The 13,877-nt window shown below is 36.3% G+C and overlaps 1 protein-coding gene across 2 annotated transcripts in view; it reads right to left on the bottom strand.

The window, feature by feature from the left end:
* Positions 1-1,088: 1,088 nt before the first annotated feature.
* Positions 1,089-13,877, bottom strand: part of RALGPS2 (Ral GEF with PH domain and SH3 binding motif 2) — a 119,135-nt gene continuing 106,346 nt past the window's right edge. For both annotated transcript variants that reach the window (XM_025043973.1, XM_025043974.1), the window contains 2 exons: positions 9,477-11,600; positions 1,089-6,722 (listed from right to left, as the gene is read on the bottom strand). In XM_025043973.1, coding sequence (XP_024899741.1) covers positions 11,502-11,600 — 99 coding nt within the window. In that variant the 3' untranslated portion in view covers positions 1,089-6,722; positions 9,477-11,501. The remainder of the gene's footprint in view (positions 6,723-9,476; positions 11,601-13,877) is intronic.

Genomic DNA, 13,877 nt, shown 5'->3' on the forward strand with positions numbered 1-13,877 from the left:
ATATTCATAGAAACAAAACTTCTAGTGTACCTGGAATAAGTTAATAAAAGATGTATGAAACCAGTAGAGAGAAAACTGTAAAATGTTACTGAGGGACATTAAAATCCTAAGTAAATGGAGAAATGTTTCATGTTCATAAATCAGAGGAATACACTTTTCAAAACTGTTATTTCTCAAATTAACCTATATATTCAGAGCAATTCCAATAAAAATATCAACAGTATTTTCACTGAACTTGACACACTGATCGTATGGAAGACAAAGGAGTTAAGAACATCTAAGGCAGATGTAAAGAACATTATCATTACCTCATCAGATACCAAGACTTATACGGCTCTACAGCAATGAAGACGATGTGCCACTGGCTCCAGGACCAACAACTAACGAGATGGAAAAGGGGACCCAGAAACTTAGCTGCACATACGGAAAACTGATGTTAAGACAAAGGTGGCAGTGTGTGAGGTAAAGACAGGTTGACCCTATCAGGGAGCTGTCACTCTTTTGGTTCCAGTACAGGGACAGTGAAAATTTTCAAAGGCCACAAGAGAGGGGAGAGAATTGCTGAAAACAGAGTTTTGGTTTGCCCAAACACTGAGCCTTCTTAGAGGCCAGCCTGTGTGGAATTCTTAGATAGGGTATGACCGACACCCCGGCCGATGACTTACATGAGACTCAACACGGGTATTTTCGTATTCCTTCCAACTGAAAGCTCCCCAGGCTGGAAGATGGATTCTGCTTTCAGAAATGGTAAAATGTGAAAAAAAAAATCATGTCTGAGAATCTATGAAATACAGTATTTGCAAAGAGGGCCGCTTGGGGGGACTGTCCCTACCACAGCACACACGTGGAGCGGGGACGTGTTGGAAATCTACACTTGACCTCTACTGCCCATCCTTGTCCGGGCACAGAGAAGAGCAACTGAAGTTGACCCAGACAGCAGCTTCTCCTTACCAAGAGAAATGCTGTCGACTATTTTAGAAAGAGGAGAAAATCAAGTTGGAGGATTTATTTCAAAGTCACTGATAAAATGCACTTCAAAAGTTAATGAAAAAAGTAAAAATATGGTAATAAATTACCCCTGTACAACCTATATTTTAAGTCATTTATTTCAATAGAAATATTTCAGAAAACTGTAAATTCATTTTAAATTAGCTTATGCAAACACACCGAAGATCTCACGCTCACATTTGCATATTAAATAGGGACAAAAAGTGAGAGAGGAAGTAGGTTGCACATCACTCAAGGAGGTCACAGTGCAATCGAGTGCTTCATCATTAGAGTACCGCACGTTAACTGAGATAAAGAATAAAAATGGCTTGTGTTTTTCTCTATTAATCATCACTGGGTTTTAATCCCCACAGATGTGTATCTCCTTCAGATTACGCTGTGAATGAGTTCCCCGCCCCCTCCCACACACACACTTCGGCTGTGAAACGACGAAACTGTCACTGCTCAAGGGTAGAAGCTCTTGAAGGGTCTAGTGACTTCTTATTGGCTACTCCGTCAGACTTAATAAGTCAACAATTATTGGCTTCTATTTGTGACTACTTCTAATAAATGATGTCTTCAGGGGAAACTTAGTATTTGTTACCTGGTACCTAAAGCACAGCTAATACTTATGAAATTGTCTGCTTGCCTATTCAAGTTCAATTCCAAAGCAGCCTGATTATGTACCCTTTAACCTCATCACTACTTTGCAGTCGAAATGACTAAAATCAAAATTTAAATTCTGCTAATAACCAACCCTCAAGGACCGCTTAATCCCTCAGGTGGCCTTAAAGAGTCCACCTGCCTACTTGGGAATAGACAAGTCCTTTAAAATTTTTGAAAATAGCCTCTTGACTCAGTTGAACAACAGTGGCTCCAGATATTGCAATAATCTCAGAGAAGCAAAATGTTTTCCAGCTTCGCTTTTGCTGGGAAAGCTAGTAAACTGTATAAATTAAACTTCCCTTTAATTTATATATTGGAGTTGTTTTCAGTTTCCTGCCATCATATTTTCAAGTAAATCATAATGCGTAAGTTAAGTGAGTGCTTGTTTGTTCTGAGTCTTATTTAAATGTAAGAATGAACCAAACTAAATCTCATTTCTGGCCAAAGGAACTCTCATTACAAAATTCCAGTACCTTTAATAAAACCCAAACAAATCCTTTCGGTTGTATCATATTCTTTTAGAGATTTGCTGAAAGGCCTTATGTGTAAGTCTACGCTCAAAAAAGAAAAAAAAAACAAACCAATATCAACAACACAAAATTAACTGAGCTTGACAGATGCTCTTCAAAGTTGTTCTTAAGAGTGTTCACCCAAAGGCTGATTTGGGTGGATTTGTTTTTAATCTCCTACCCTGGAAGGAGAGGAGCAGAGAGGGCGCTTGTCTACAAAGACTCGAAACCAAGGATGCCACGATTCCTAGAGGTGTCTGTACAGACTTTCTTAAACTTGCCATGAGAAAGAGTAAGCTGGTGGAGAGAGGGAGAGCACACACTCCTGAAATAAAGGAGTAGGAGGGCAAATGATCGCTGTCAATACTCGATGCCCTAAACTTGGTCTTTGAATCGATAAGGCACTGACCAAAGTTTCCCCACGCTCCAACTTGAGATACCAGTGTAATGAGATTGCTTTCGATGAGCTTACGAGTTTGTATCGCAGATCTCTTTCGTGAAAATCCTCAAAATAGAATGAAAATAGTCACTTTAGACACAAGCCATTTTTAGGGGAGCAAAAGCAAAAAGTACTTGAATCACTTTGGAAAGGCTGACTTCACATGGAAAATAATTGTCATCAGTGTGATTAAGTAACAGTGTATTTCAAAGCTTTGAAAAAACAAAATGCCACTCTGGCTATAAAATCATAAGTTTACTAGGTTTGAAAGAAATAATACAGGAGAGAGAAAATAAAAGCAAAGATATCTGAGCAAGTCAGACAAGCCTCACCACTTGCTCTAGCTCATCTAATCGTAAAACAGCAGTATCAGCATTTCACCGGGACAGTCGAATTCATCTTCATTTCCAAAAAGGGATCCAATTACTTCAAAAGCCTTTGTAGCAGAGGGTTTCTTTTTTAAAGATTACCTTCCATTAAGCAATGCTGGTACCCCTTGTTTGCAGAAGATAGTGTGGTTGTAAAGGAATGTGCCTCAAAAAACAGAAAGAAAGTCAACAGTGGATACATTATCAATTTCCTTTCATATGATGCCCTATAGTTTTATTTACAATTTAATCTACCAAAGGAAAAAAAAAAAAAAAGGGAAAGAAACTTCTGCTCAAGTCATTTGGCCAGGTAAATTCTAGAAATCTAGTAATCCCAAGAGATCAACAGACTAGGCTGCTCTTGGAGGGCCCCGGTTTCAACTAATACATAGTATACACTACAGACTGTAAACATTTTCTCCTTCTATAACAATAGCGTTCCTTGGTCTCTTTTATAAATCTTCTAGAAGAGGAATAAAGCCACTTATAAAAATGTCACAGCTATAGACACCTTAACTCTTGACACACAGAAAGACCAAATACTGACAGTTCATACGGAAGGTAGTGCAATAGTCACATGGCATTTTCCCACACAGAAAAACATGTCATGGAAGCACATGCCTAAGGAGAAAAAAATACTCAAACTCAAATTGTTTGGATCCCTTTTTGTAATGTTTACACAAACAATATTTACATAGTGAAGAAAACAAAATAGGAAGGTGTGTTTGATCAGTTCTCTTTCAATGCTTACCATTTGGAGGTTACAGTGAGAACAACAACAACAACAACAAAAAACCTCTGAAAAATAAGCAGGACCCAGACACAGAGAGGACATGAAACCAAAAATAGTGCTCTGGAAGGTCATTATGCAGTTATTTTTATAGTTATATTTTAAAAACTAATACATTACTTCCATACGAAAAATAAGCTTTCATGTTCAAATAAAATGTTAAATGAGGCATGTCTCAAATTGCATTTTGGCTGGTATTACATACTGTTACATCAGGCCATATAATATGCCAATCATTATGCTTATCACAGACTAGCTTAAATTTAAATTATCACTCTATGAGTTTTTCTTGGCTAGGAAACGAATGAACTTAATATTGATGGAAATTTCAAGCTTCTGAATCACCAATTTACTAATTTATAAAGGGTAAAAGGGAGATAAATTCATCATCCCACTAATAAACTACCTAAATATTTAATATATTTTGGTGACATATTTTCTTGAGTTATCATTAGATATCACCTGGTGAGCAGTAATAAAAAATTCACCTATACTATTTTAATTCACTTCTCTCACTGGTTTCCATTTGCTTCAAATGCTAAAATAATCTTAAAAAGCAAGGACTAATCTTTTGGACGGACAAATTTGGAGACAGAAGAACAATGGTCACTTCTATGCAGTTATGTTAAAGAGTTTCCGGCAGTCAGAGACCACGATTCTATATACGGACTATTTACCAAACTGAACACTATTCTTACTCTGTGCAAGCACCCACTAATGTTTAGAGCAGAAAATATCAAACACATCTTCCAGTTTAGTTCCCTCTTTGGCAAAACTGCGTGATGTCAGGCTCCGACTTCCAGTTACGTATCTCTTCAGAAATGGTCAACCTATGACATGTCTACTTTAGCTTATTTACGACAAACAAAATAATAATAAAAAATCCACAGGGTCTCATCCACAATAATTTTTAAAAAACACATACACTGGTGAAAAATACTTATTTCTGAAGAGAAGTAAGCAGATTAAGGAATTTAAAAAAAAAAAAGCAGAACAAAAGTAAGGTGAGCAAGGTCTAACAGTAACACTATCAGCCGTGCAGATGGCGTCCATCTGCGCACCCAGCGTGGGTTAAGTTCCGGAGGTCATTAACTGAAAAATCATTCAGCACAGGCAACAGTTTGCTCTCTCTAGCCCATGTCATTTTCCACAAAACCAGAAATGATGGTATTTCTAACTGTGCTATATGTGAGAAAAACATATGAACTCTTAATATCCTTTTGAAACAGAAAACTAAATTTAAAGACATAGCACTCAGAAAAAAGCTCTTCTACTTACCTAATTATTCTGTGGGCAATATTTTCTATTTAAGTTTCATGGATTCGAGAGTGAAATACTTAGGAGAAAAATGTATAACATTTTCTAAGAATACAAACGTGAAAATTTTTATGTGAGGCCCAAAGTAACGGAAGCCTACAAGAAGGTATCAGTCAGAAAGCTTTTCTTACTCTGGGGCACTGCTAAAACTTAATGATGCCTCGTGAGTGTATAACACCCAACACAAAGTCTTTGTTCAAATGCCACTTTTTGTTAAAACTCTAAGGCATCTCACCTTCAAACTTTTTTTTTTTTGTATTTTAGATATTAAATGCATTATTGCATAGAAGAGCTCTCACAAAACTGCTTGGTCAACTACTGACAAAATATGGTTTCATGGTAGAGACCAATATCTGTGTGTGTATGTGTGTATGTATATATGTATATATAGTAAGTTACTATATTGTAAGTTTTCAGAAAAACGTTTAAAGTTGTTTAGGAAGGAAACTTTTGACTTTAAATTCCCAGAATCTCAATCTTTTCCCTTTTAAAATTATAATAAAACACACATATAACATGTGGAATCTCTTCTAAACAAATGTGATCCTGAATCACATATTGAACAAAAATAATGAAGATGAATTTAAAAACCTGGCATTGTGCACGTTAAACACTGAAAAGGAAAATACCCTGATGAAATATCAATATATCACCTCAAGGATAAAAATCACCGGTGGCTGGCAGAAGGGATAATCCAATTAACTTGAAAAAAAAAATGTGATTACTGTAAAAATCTCAGAAAAGTTTAGTTTGGGATTACAGTTCCCTGCTAAGCAGATCTGTGGTCCAAGAAAGAATTCATATAGAAGGCTGAATTTAAACCCAGTTGAAAACGACCATGTTTTCTGGAGCCCACTTGAAAGAAGTGTCTGGCACGTGAACACTCAGCCTTTATACCTCCTGCAGGAAGTAATGTTCCCCATACAGTACTAAATCTCAGAAGTTTAGTGTTTAAAAATATCTTCCCTCATCCAAAACCAAACAAAAACCCTCCTTAAGTCCCAAACAAACCCCAACAACTCACATTATAACATTTCTAGGGCCTACACTCTGGCTGTGAGAGTGAGTGAGGCTGCAGACCAGTGGGGGCCTAACCATCTTCCGGTGGACCGGCTACTAGAATCCTGCTAACTAGCCTATCTCTACACCTCCGGTTCAAAACCAGCTCCTGATGTAACGCATTAGAAACATGTTTTTCCTTTTTAAAGTGTATCTAAAAAAGGCGACCCCCGCCTCCCCTCCCAAATTAGTACAAAGGTAAAAGAAATGCAAATTAGCTACGATCTATTCCAAGCACAGCACCGCCCGAAGGTTCACACACACTATTTGGTGTTTCAAGTTGCTTTTCCTTTCATTCTGTTAAGGCAGTGGTTTCTGCAGGTCGGTTCAGAGATGAGAAGCAGGTCCATGGCAGTTTGTTTTGCAACTCGATTTGTTCTCTGGGAATGTCTCACTTCATTCCCTGACATTAGTGCTTTTTTGGGTTCAGAACTCCAAAGGCTGAGACGGACCTCTGGGCTCCTCCTGGCACAGGACTGGTTTTTCGCTGGCGCTCTGTCATCAGGTCCTTGCTCTCGCTTGGGAGCAGCAAGTCGCCTCTCTTCTTTCTCAGGCTTTTACTCAAAAGTCATCAAGTTTGTAGGAACCTAAAGAATAGAAGCATTACAAACTGACAGCATTTAAAAGTTGTTTTTTAAAATACTGTTTATCTTTCCTCGTCATTTTAAGAAAGCCCAGGTATTAAAGTTTTTCTGGTCCAAGATATCTTTAAAAAAAGGAATGTGATAGAAGGTACTGTAATCATTCATGAACCATGAGTAAAATATGCTAGGACGTTTTTGGAGAAGATCACTGAGATGAGCTAACGCTCCCTTTCCAGTCAAGTGAAGTCTGGAGAGGACGAAGGGTAAAGACGGTATCTTTGGTGTCCCACACAAGTGAATAAACGAATGAGGAAATAAGTGTGGCTCTAGCAGGCTGCGATTCCAGACGCCCTTGTCGTCCTTTGTTTTCTCCTTTGCATGTATTACGACACGCTCCTACGTTCAAGTTTTCAGATCCGGCGCAGATAATTTTATAACAAACATTACTAAAAATTTCTTTGTGAAATCATCATGAAAATAAATATAAAAGAATAAAAGTCATTGTTAGATAAATTCTGCTCTGACACTTCGTGACTTAAAAATCAATGGGTTTTATAAGTCTGCTGCTTATAGATTGGATCAAATTTAATTTGATTTCTTGACAAGTCTGAAATTCAACAAACATGGATGGATCTTGAGATAATCATGCTAAATGAAATAAGTCACAGAGAAAAAGTTGACAACCATATGATTTCAGTCATATGTGGGATATAAAACCAAAAGCAATAAATGAAGACAAACAAAAGCTCAGACACACAGACAACAGTTTAGTGGTTACCACAGGGAAAAGGGGTGGTGGGAGGTAAAGAAGGGTCAAGGGGTCAAACATATGGCGACAGAAGAATTGACTCTGGGTGGTGAACACACGATGCGACAGACAGATGATGAGCTACAGAACTGTACACTAGAACCTATTCAAATTTTATTAACCAATGTCATCCCAATAAATTTAATAAAAACAGCTTAACAGCTTACTCTTTACCATCTTTTTTTAAAAACCTAAGATATTTAAAAAAATGGATCTCCTACACATGTCAACTTCTAAATGAGAAATTATTTTACTTGAATTACAAATCAAATACAATGCAAATGCTCAAGTGCTTAAGTATAAATTCTCAGGTCTGGCCTTAAGAAACCCATATTTAAATAAAGTAAAAGTTTCATTTCCTAAGTTGCCTGAATGAGGTCTGAGGTATATTGTATTTGAGTCAATTAGTCTTCTACTAAAAATTTTCAGATTTTATAGCTTTTATTTATAAATTTGTCACTACTCTGATTCTTGCAGGTATAGAAAGAAACAAACAAAACCTGTTTACACACATCTGGCTGACTCGTTAAGCAGGAAGGTCCAATAACACAGTAAGAGAAACTGAACCCCTACGTGGGTATGCATACACCGTCTAGATTAACCCTGAAATCTGAGATTTTAAAAAATGACACTAAATACTTTCCTTAAGCTACATTTAAAAAAAGCGTACAGCATGGAACGGAGTCCTAAAAAGCGCAGTCTAGGCAAAAGGTCCCTTTCTTTCATTCCGTCCCAGACACTAACTGACAAAGGTGAGAGAGTAATTTTTGCTGTATGGCATTTCATGTCCTTCATGGAAGTTGCTAAAAATGGTACCAAATACTGCTATTAGTCTTTCATATGTACGTCAAATAAAAATCATACGAGAACAAGGCCCATTCCAACAATACTTAAGAGGAACGGACCTAAAGGATGAGGACAGAGCTTAAGTCTCAGGTCTACCAGTTTTACTTGTTGGGCCCTGTGCAGGAAGCTTAGCAGCTCTGGGCCTTAGGTTCTTCCTTTATCGCAGAGAGGGTAATAACTTGGGTCCTGACAGCACAGGGTGGAAAATACTTTCATAAAGTTTACAAACTTACATAGTATATTATTCAAAATTAGCTGATAACACTGTATACTTCCATCTTTCAGTACCTTAAACCAATGGTTTTCAAATATATTCAACTAAGAACTGCTATAAAAAAGTGTATAGAGAGTTTATGTCTGCCCAACCGATGTGCGGTTCAATGCTAAGACTGCAACAGGGATTTTGGGGAAAACAGCACTAGGGATTAATTCTCCTTGGCAGCTGAAAGCTGTTGAATTAGACCTTCTTTGTTTCAGTAAAATAAACGCAAAAAAATCCAAATGGTTTTGGTTTTACTGCAACCACAGAAACCCTCATCAAGTTGCCAACAGAACAAATAAAGATGAATCAGAACAAACTTTATTAATTTGGAGTGCCGCTAACTCTCGCCCTCTCTAGAGCTACATTCCCTTGCCTCGCACCGTACTCTGCCCACGTGGCCTCCATTTCCCTGTTTTGAACACCTTAAGCTCGTTCCGGCATCAGGGTCTTTGCACTTTTGGATTCCTCTGCTGGAACTGCTTTCCCTGGTCTCCGTGGGGCTGTTCCTCCTTCTCACTCAGGTCAACGTCATCTCCTTACAGAGGTCTTTGCTGCTTGCTCCTATTTGTTTAAGGCTGCCTCTACTACCACCACCTTACATCACATAATTCTGTTTTCTTTATGTAGCTTTCACTGTTTGAAATTTTATTTGTTCACTTGTTTATTGCCCATCTCCTCACTAAAATCTGGATTTCATGTCTTGTTGATTGCTGTCAAGAAGAATAAAAACAAAACCACTTTCCCACTTCATTCGGGAAACCAGTCTACTTACTTCTCTTTGGAACACTCTTAAATACACGCCCAAGTTGTGGACTGTTTGAGAATTAATAGGAATGCTCACCTGTTGTTTGTTACTTTGGCAGGCAGCACTCAAATGCTTAAACCACAGCATTGCATTCATCCTATTGCCAGCTTGAAACTTGTATGAATTTCCTAAAATCAAAACAAGGGAGAAATAATTAAAATTTAAGGACTCTGACATATAATAATTATGCCAGCTACCAAAGAGCAAACTAAAATGTGACGAGAGTTCTCAGTTTCATAATTCTATTCTTCCAACACCTGATTTTCCAGTACAGAGAGTTCTCTGAGCCACATTTACGTGGCATTGTTTATGCAGAAGGTCACTGTTTTGCTGTTTATGAACTGAAAGAGAAGTACTTTTGTCTCCTTATATGTTCTTTTAGAGGAAAGTATATCTAAATAAAATTGTTTGCTTTCTCTAGATTTGTGTGTGGATGAGAGCACAGAATATCTGTTCTCAGTACTGCTTAGATGATCTCTTAGATGTTAATATGTCTTAGATTTTAATATGAAGTTTTTACAGGCCAAAACGCTTCATCTGTTTAACATTTAGACGTTAGCTATATACTGTGATTAAAGGTTAATCAGCCGACCTCAATATCGGCTATGCCTTTAGTTTTTAGTTATATCTGTCGAAATTATTACAGGTTTACTGAGGGCTTTCTGGGAAAAATCTGAGGAGATACCTTTCTCTCTTTTAGAAAATCAGAAATTCATCTGTGTTGTGTGTATTTAGCAGATCTTATGTCAGTCTAATTCAGGACTGACAAATAATAAGCATTTTTATATGGTTATATGTATTAAGATAAATTGAGAAAAGAAAGGATTTATGTACTACAGATTGCCCTAAATTGAGCTTTATTCTCTTTTTTCATTGATCTAAGTTCATTTTGTTTCCCAATTTTCACCGATTTTTACTTTCTTTTATAACTGCATTCAATGGCACAGGAGCTATATTTAGGCATTAATGCAGCTTTTCTTTGAGATTCTAACAAAGAACTTTTTCACTTTTAGAAGCAATACTTTTTCTTCTCCAAATGTTAATTATTCAAAAATTCTGTTTTGCAGGCTGAACTCAGATGCGGATATTAGATTAATCTAATAGAAGGCATTCCTACAATTGAGCTGGCCACAATTATTACTTTTTTGTATCCAACATATATTACTTACGTTTTTACTTAAAACACCATAATAACCTAAAAGCAGAATATCTACTGATATAAAATGCATTTTGAATACAGGTCAAAATGTAACTGTACAGTCAATAAAAGGTAATGTGATATTTCCATTGTGAGTTGCTGGAAGATTCTGGGCAGATATGAAGGCATTTCCTTTGGGGCTCCCTTTGTGTGCTTATCGACAGCTGTCACGAGGGAAGAGCAGCAGTCACGTCAGGGTCTGTTCTGATGACCGACCACCCGAGATCTCCCCATAGGCACGAGCAAGGTCGGGAGGTATGAAATGATTCTACGCAGCCCACCCTCCACTTAAAAAACTCCTATAGTCGGCAGCCAATAATTTTATTCATAAATGTCTCTATGTAGTATAAGTGAACTGTTATAATTTATACTTCTTTGCAAAGTGCTTTGAGTCGAATAAGCAATTAATTTAATTAAAAATCATTTAAAGGAAAACTTCCACCATATTCAGAACTTAAGAATAACAATTTGCTTCAGGGTGTAAGTGAAGGTACTGCATACATGGCAAATCTCTGAGATTTTAAGGTAACAGTGGCCTATAGATTCTCAAATTCCCTCTTTTCCTCCTGCCTGCCTGGTAACTAGCTCTCTAGGGATTCCTTGGGCTTTTAATTTCGAGCTTATGCCCTGCAGCAAAGAAAATAGCTTGTTTAATAAACTTATTAAAGAAACAATTCATAGATATTAACTGATATTTAAAATAATGATATCATTGCCATACCTTATGTGAAGGAAATATTTCCCAAGAGGTAAAACTACACAAACCCTACCAGGTTGAGTATTTCAGTTAAACTAGGTTTTGGTTTATCCAAAGTCCTGTGTAAGCAGCATCTTGACCTCTAGTCATGCTAACGACTCACCTTTCAGTCAGTCATCAGGAAGAGATCTGGATGCTCCGGGTCATCGGCCATCATCACCATCCATCCTGCCACGGACACATTCTTATTTGATGTTGACTTGAACTGAGAGATAAAAAGATAATTAATGGTTATCTTCATAGCTCGTCTTAAGTAAAATTTAAGTGCCACAGGACGTATTTTCTCTTTCTCTTAGTGAGAGATGAGATCTGTGACTTCGTGCTGGTCAGGTCTACTTGGGGCCTTAGACTATGATTCCATCTAGGCACCTAGACTATCTCTAGATAGTCTCCTGCTTTCCAGATCTTTCCCAGCTTCAACTCTTTACCAATACCTACCTGTCCTAGTGTCCGTTCCCAAAGAGCACGATCTATTAGTGGACTGATAAATTCGCCTATGTTGTTTTTCTGTTACTTTGCTGCCCCTTGCCTCTTTCTTATAAGAAACGCACTTGCATTTTAATAAAGGTGTTATCATTTTTCCTCTAGTTTTATTGATATAATTGACATATAACATTGTGTAAGTTTAAGGCGTACAATGTTATAGGGGTGTTATCTTAAACCGGATGATTTAATAAACAAGCAGTGCTATCGGACAATTCTTAATAATACAGTCTAAAAAAAAGTATTCTTAACATGCTTGTTACTTTTCTATTTAAGTTATACTTTAGTAGCAAAAAAAGGGTTGTTATAAAAGAACAGAAAATTAGGTTAATTTCATTCATAAATGAAATAAAAAAAATTAAATATTGGTAACCCAAATCTAGCAGTATATAAAAAAGTGATACATGATGACCAAACTGGATTTATCCCAGGAATATGAGGATGGTTTAATGTTAGAAGTCAATTAACGTGGCTAAGCTGGGTTTATTTCAAGAAAGTATAGTTAGTTTAAAAAAATTATTAAAGTAACTTGCCATATTAACAGATTAGGAGAGAAAAAAAATATGATCAACTCAGTCGATGTAAAATAAAAACATTTGCTAAAATATAATGCATATTTATGACAGACTAGAAATAGAGAACTTCCTAATTCAATAAGAGTATCTACTCAACAACAAAAAACACTCACAAAAACTAAACCAAAACAAAGCAAGAAAGAAAAAAAAAAAACTCCAAACCCAAAACCCTGCAACACACACACTTAAAGGTAAAATGTTCAAAATCAGCATTCAGATAAGGATGCCCACCACTGCCACCTTCATTCAAGACTGAATTAAAAGACCTACTCAGACCAGTAAGATAAGAAAAAAAAAGGATGAGGAAGAAATAAAACTACTATTACTCACAGGTGATATCAGCTACACAGAACATACACCTAAATCTACCAAACTAATAAGGAACACCAGCGAGGATGTTTGGAAAAGATCAACATGAAAGTCAAGCGTAATTTTATACACTAGGAATACAAAAGTCATTTATAAGAAGGGTACCTACGAATACATTTAACAAAAGACTTAGCAGAAAGTATAACAGTTAAAAGACACTCAAGAAGACCTAAATCAATGGAGAAATACCATGAGATGAAGGAAAAGATTCAATGTTGTAAACATTTCAATTATCCCTAAATTGATCTACAGATTCATTGTCATTTCAATAAAAACTCCATTAAGGTTTTATGTGGAACTTGATAAGCTGATTCTAAAATTTATATGCAAGAAGTGAAGGACCAGAAATAGCCAAGACCGCCACCATGAAAACAATACTAATTTAAATTTCTGCCGACCATAGATGACAGTCTGTTTCTCTGCACCATGGCCAATACTGTATTCTCAATCTTTAAAATTTCTGCCTGACTGCAAAACAAAACAAACAAACAAAGGCAGCTTCCCTTATCTGCATTTCTGATAACCAATGAGGCTGATCCTCTTCCCATGTGTATTAGACATTTATATTTCATCTTCTACATATCTCCCTTTTCCATTTTGCTATTGTTCTGTTTTATTCTTGCTCAGTAGTGGAAGGTCTATATATGTTACAGATTTCTTTTTCAGGTAGTCTCGGTTTTTAAAATTTAATCAAACAATATTCATTCAGTCATTCATTACCATGTAAGGATAAGTTCAAAACATAGCTGCAAAAAAAATTTTTTATAATGAATACTCGATATACTTCCATTAAAAAATTTGAGTGAATGTTTTAATTTTAAAACATTAAAAAAAGTAGACATAATAAAATAATAGTCTCTCTTCTCTCCCCAATTACTCTACCTTCCAAGCCTACTCTGCTCCTCAGAGGCAAAAGCTGTAAACTTTAGATAGTAAAAAAATATTTATATACATATAGAAACAAGTATATTTTCATTAGTGATTTTTTCATACAGTTTTTAATTTTGAAGAGACTGAAACTACAGAGATGTTGAAAAAGAAAAAGCTACAGTGAT

The sequence above is a fragment of the Pteropus alecto genome, unplaced genomic scaffold, assembly GCF_000325575.1.
Source record: "Pteropus alecto unplaced genomic scaffold, ASM32557v1 scaffold101, whole genome shotgun sequence".
Lineage (NCBI taxonomy): Eukaryota > Metazoa > Chordata > Mammalia > Chiroptera > Pteropodidae > Pteropus > Pteropus alecto.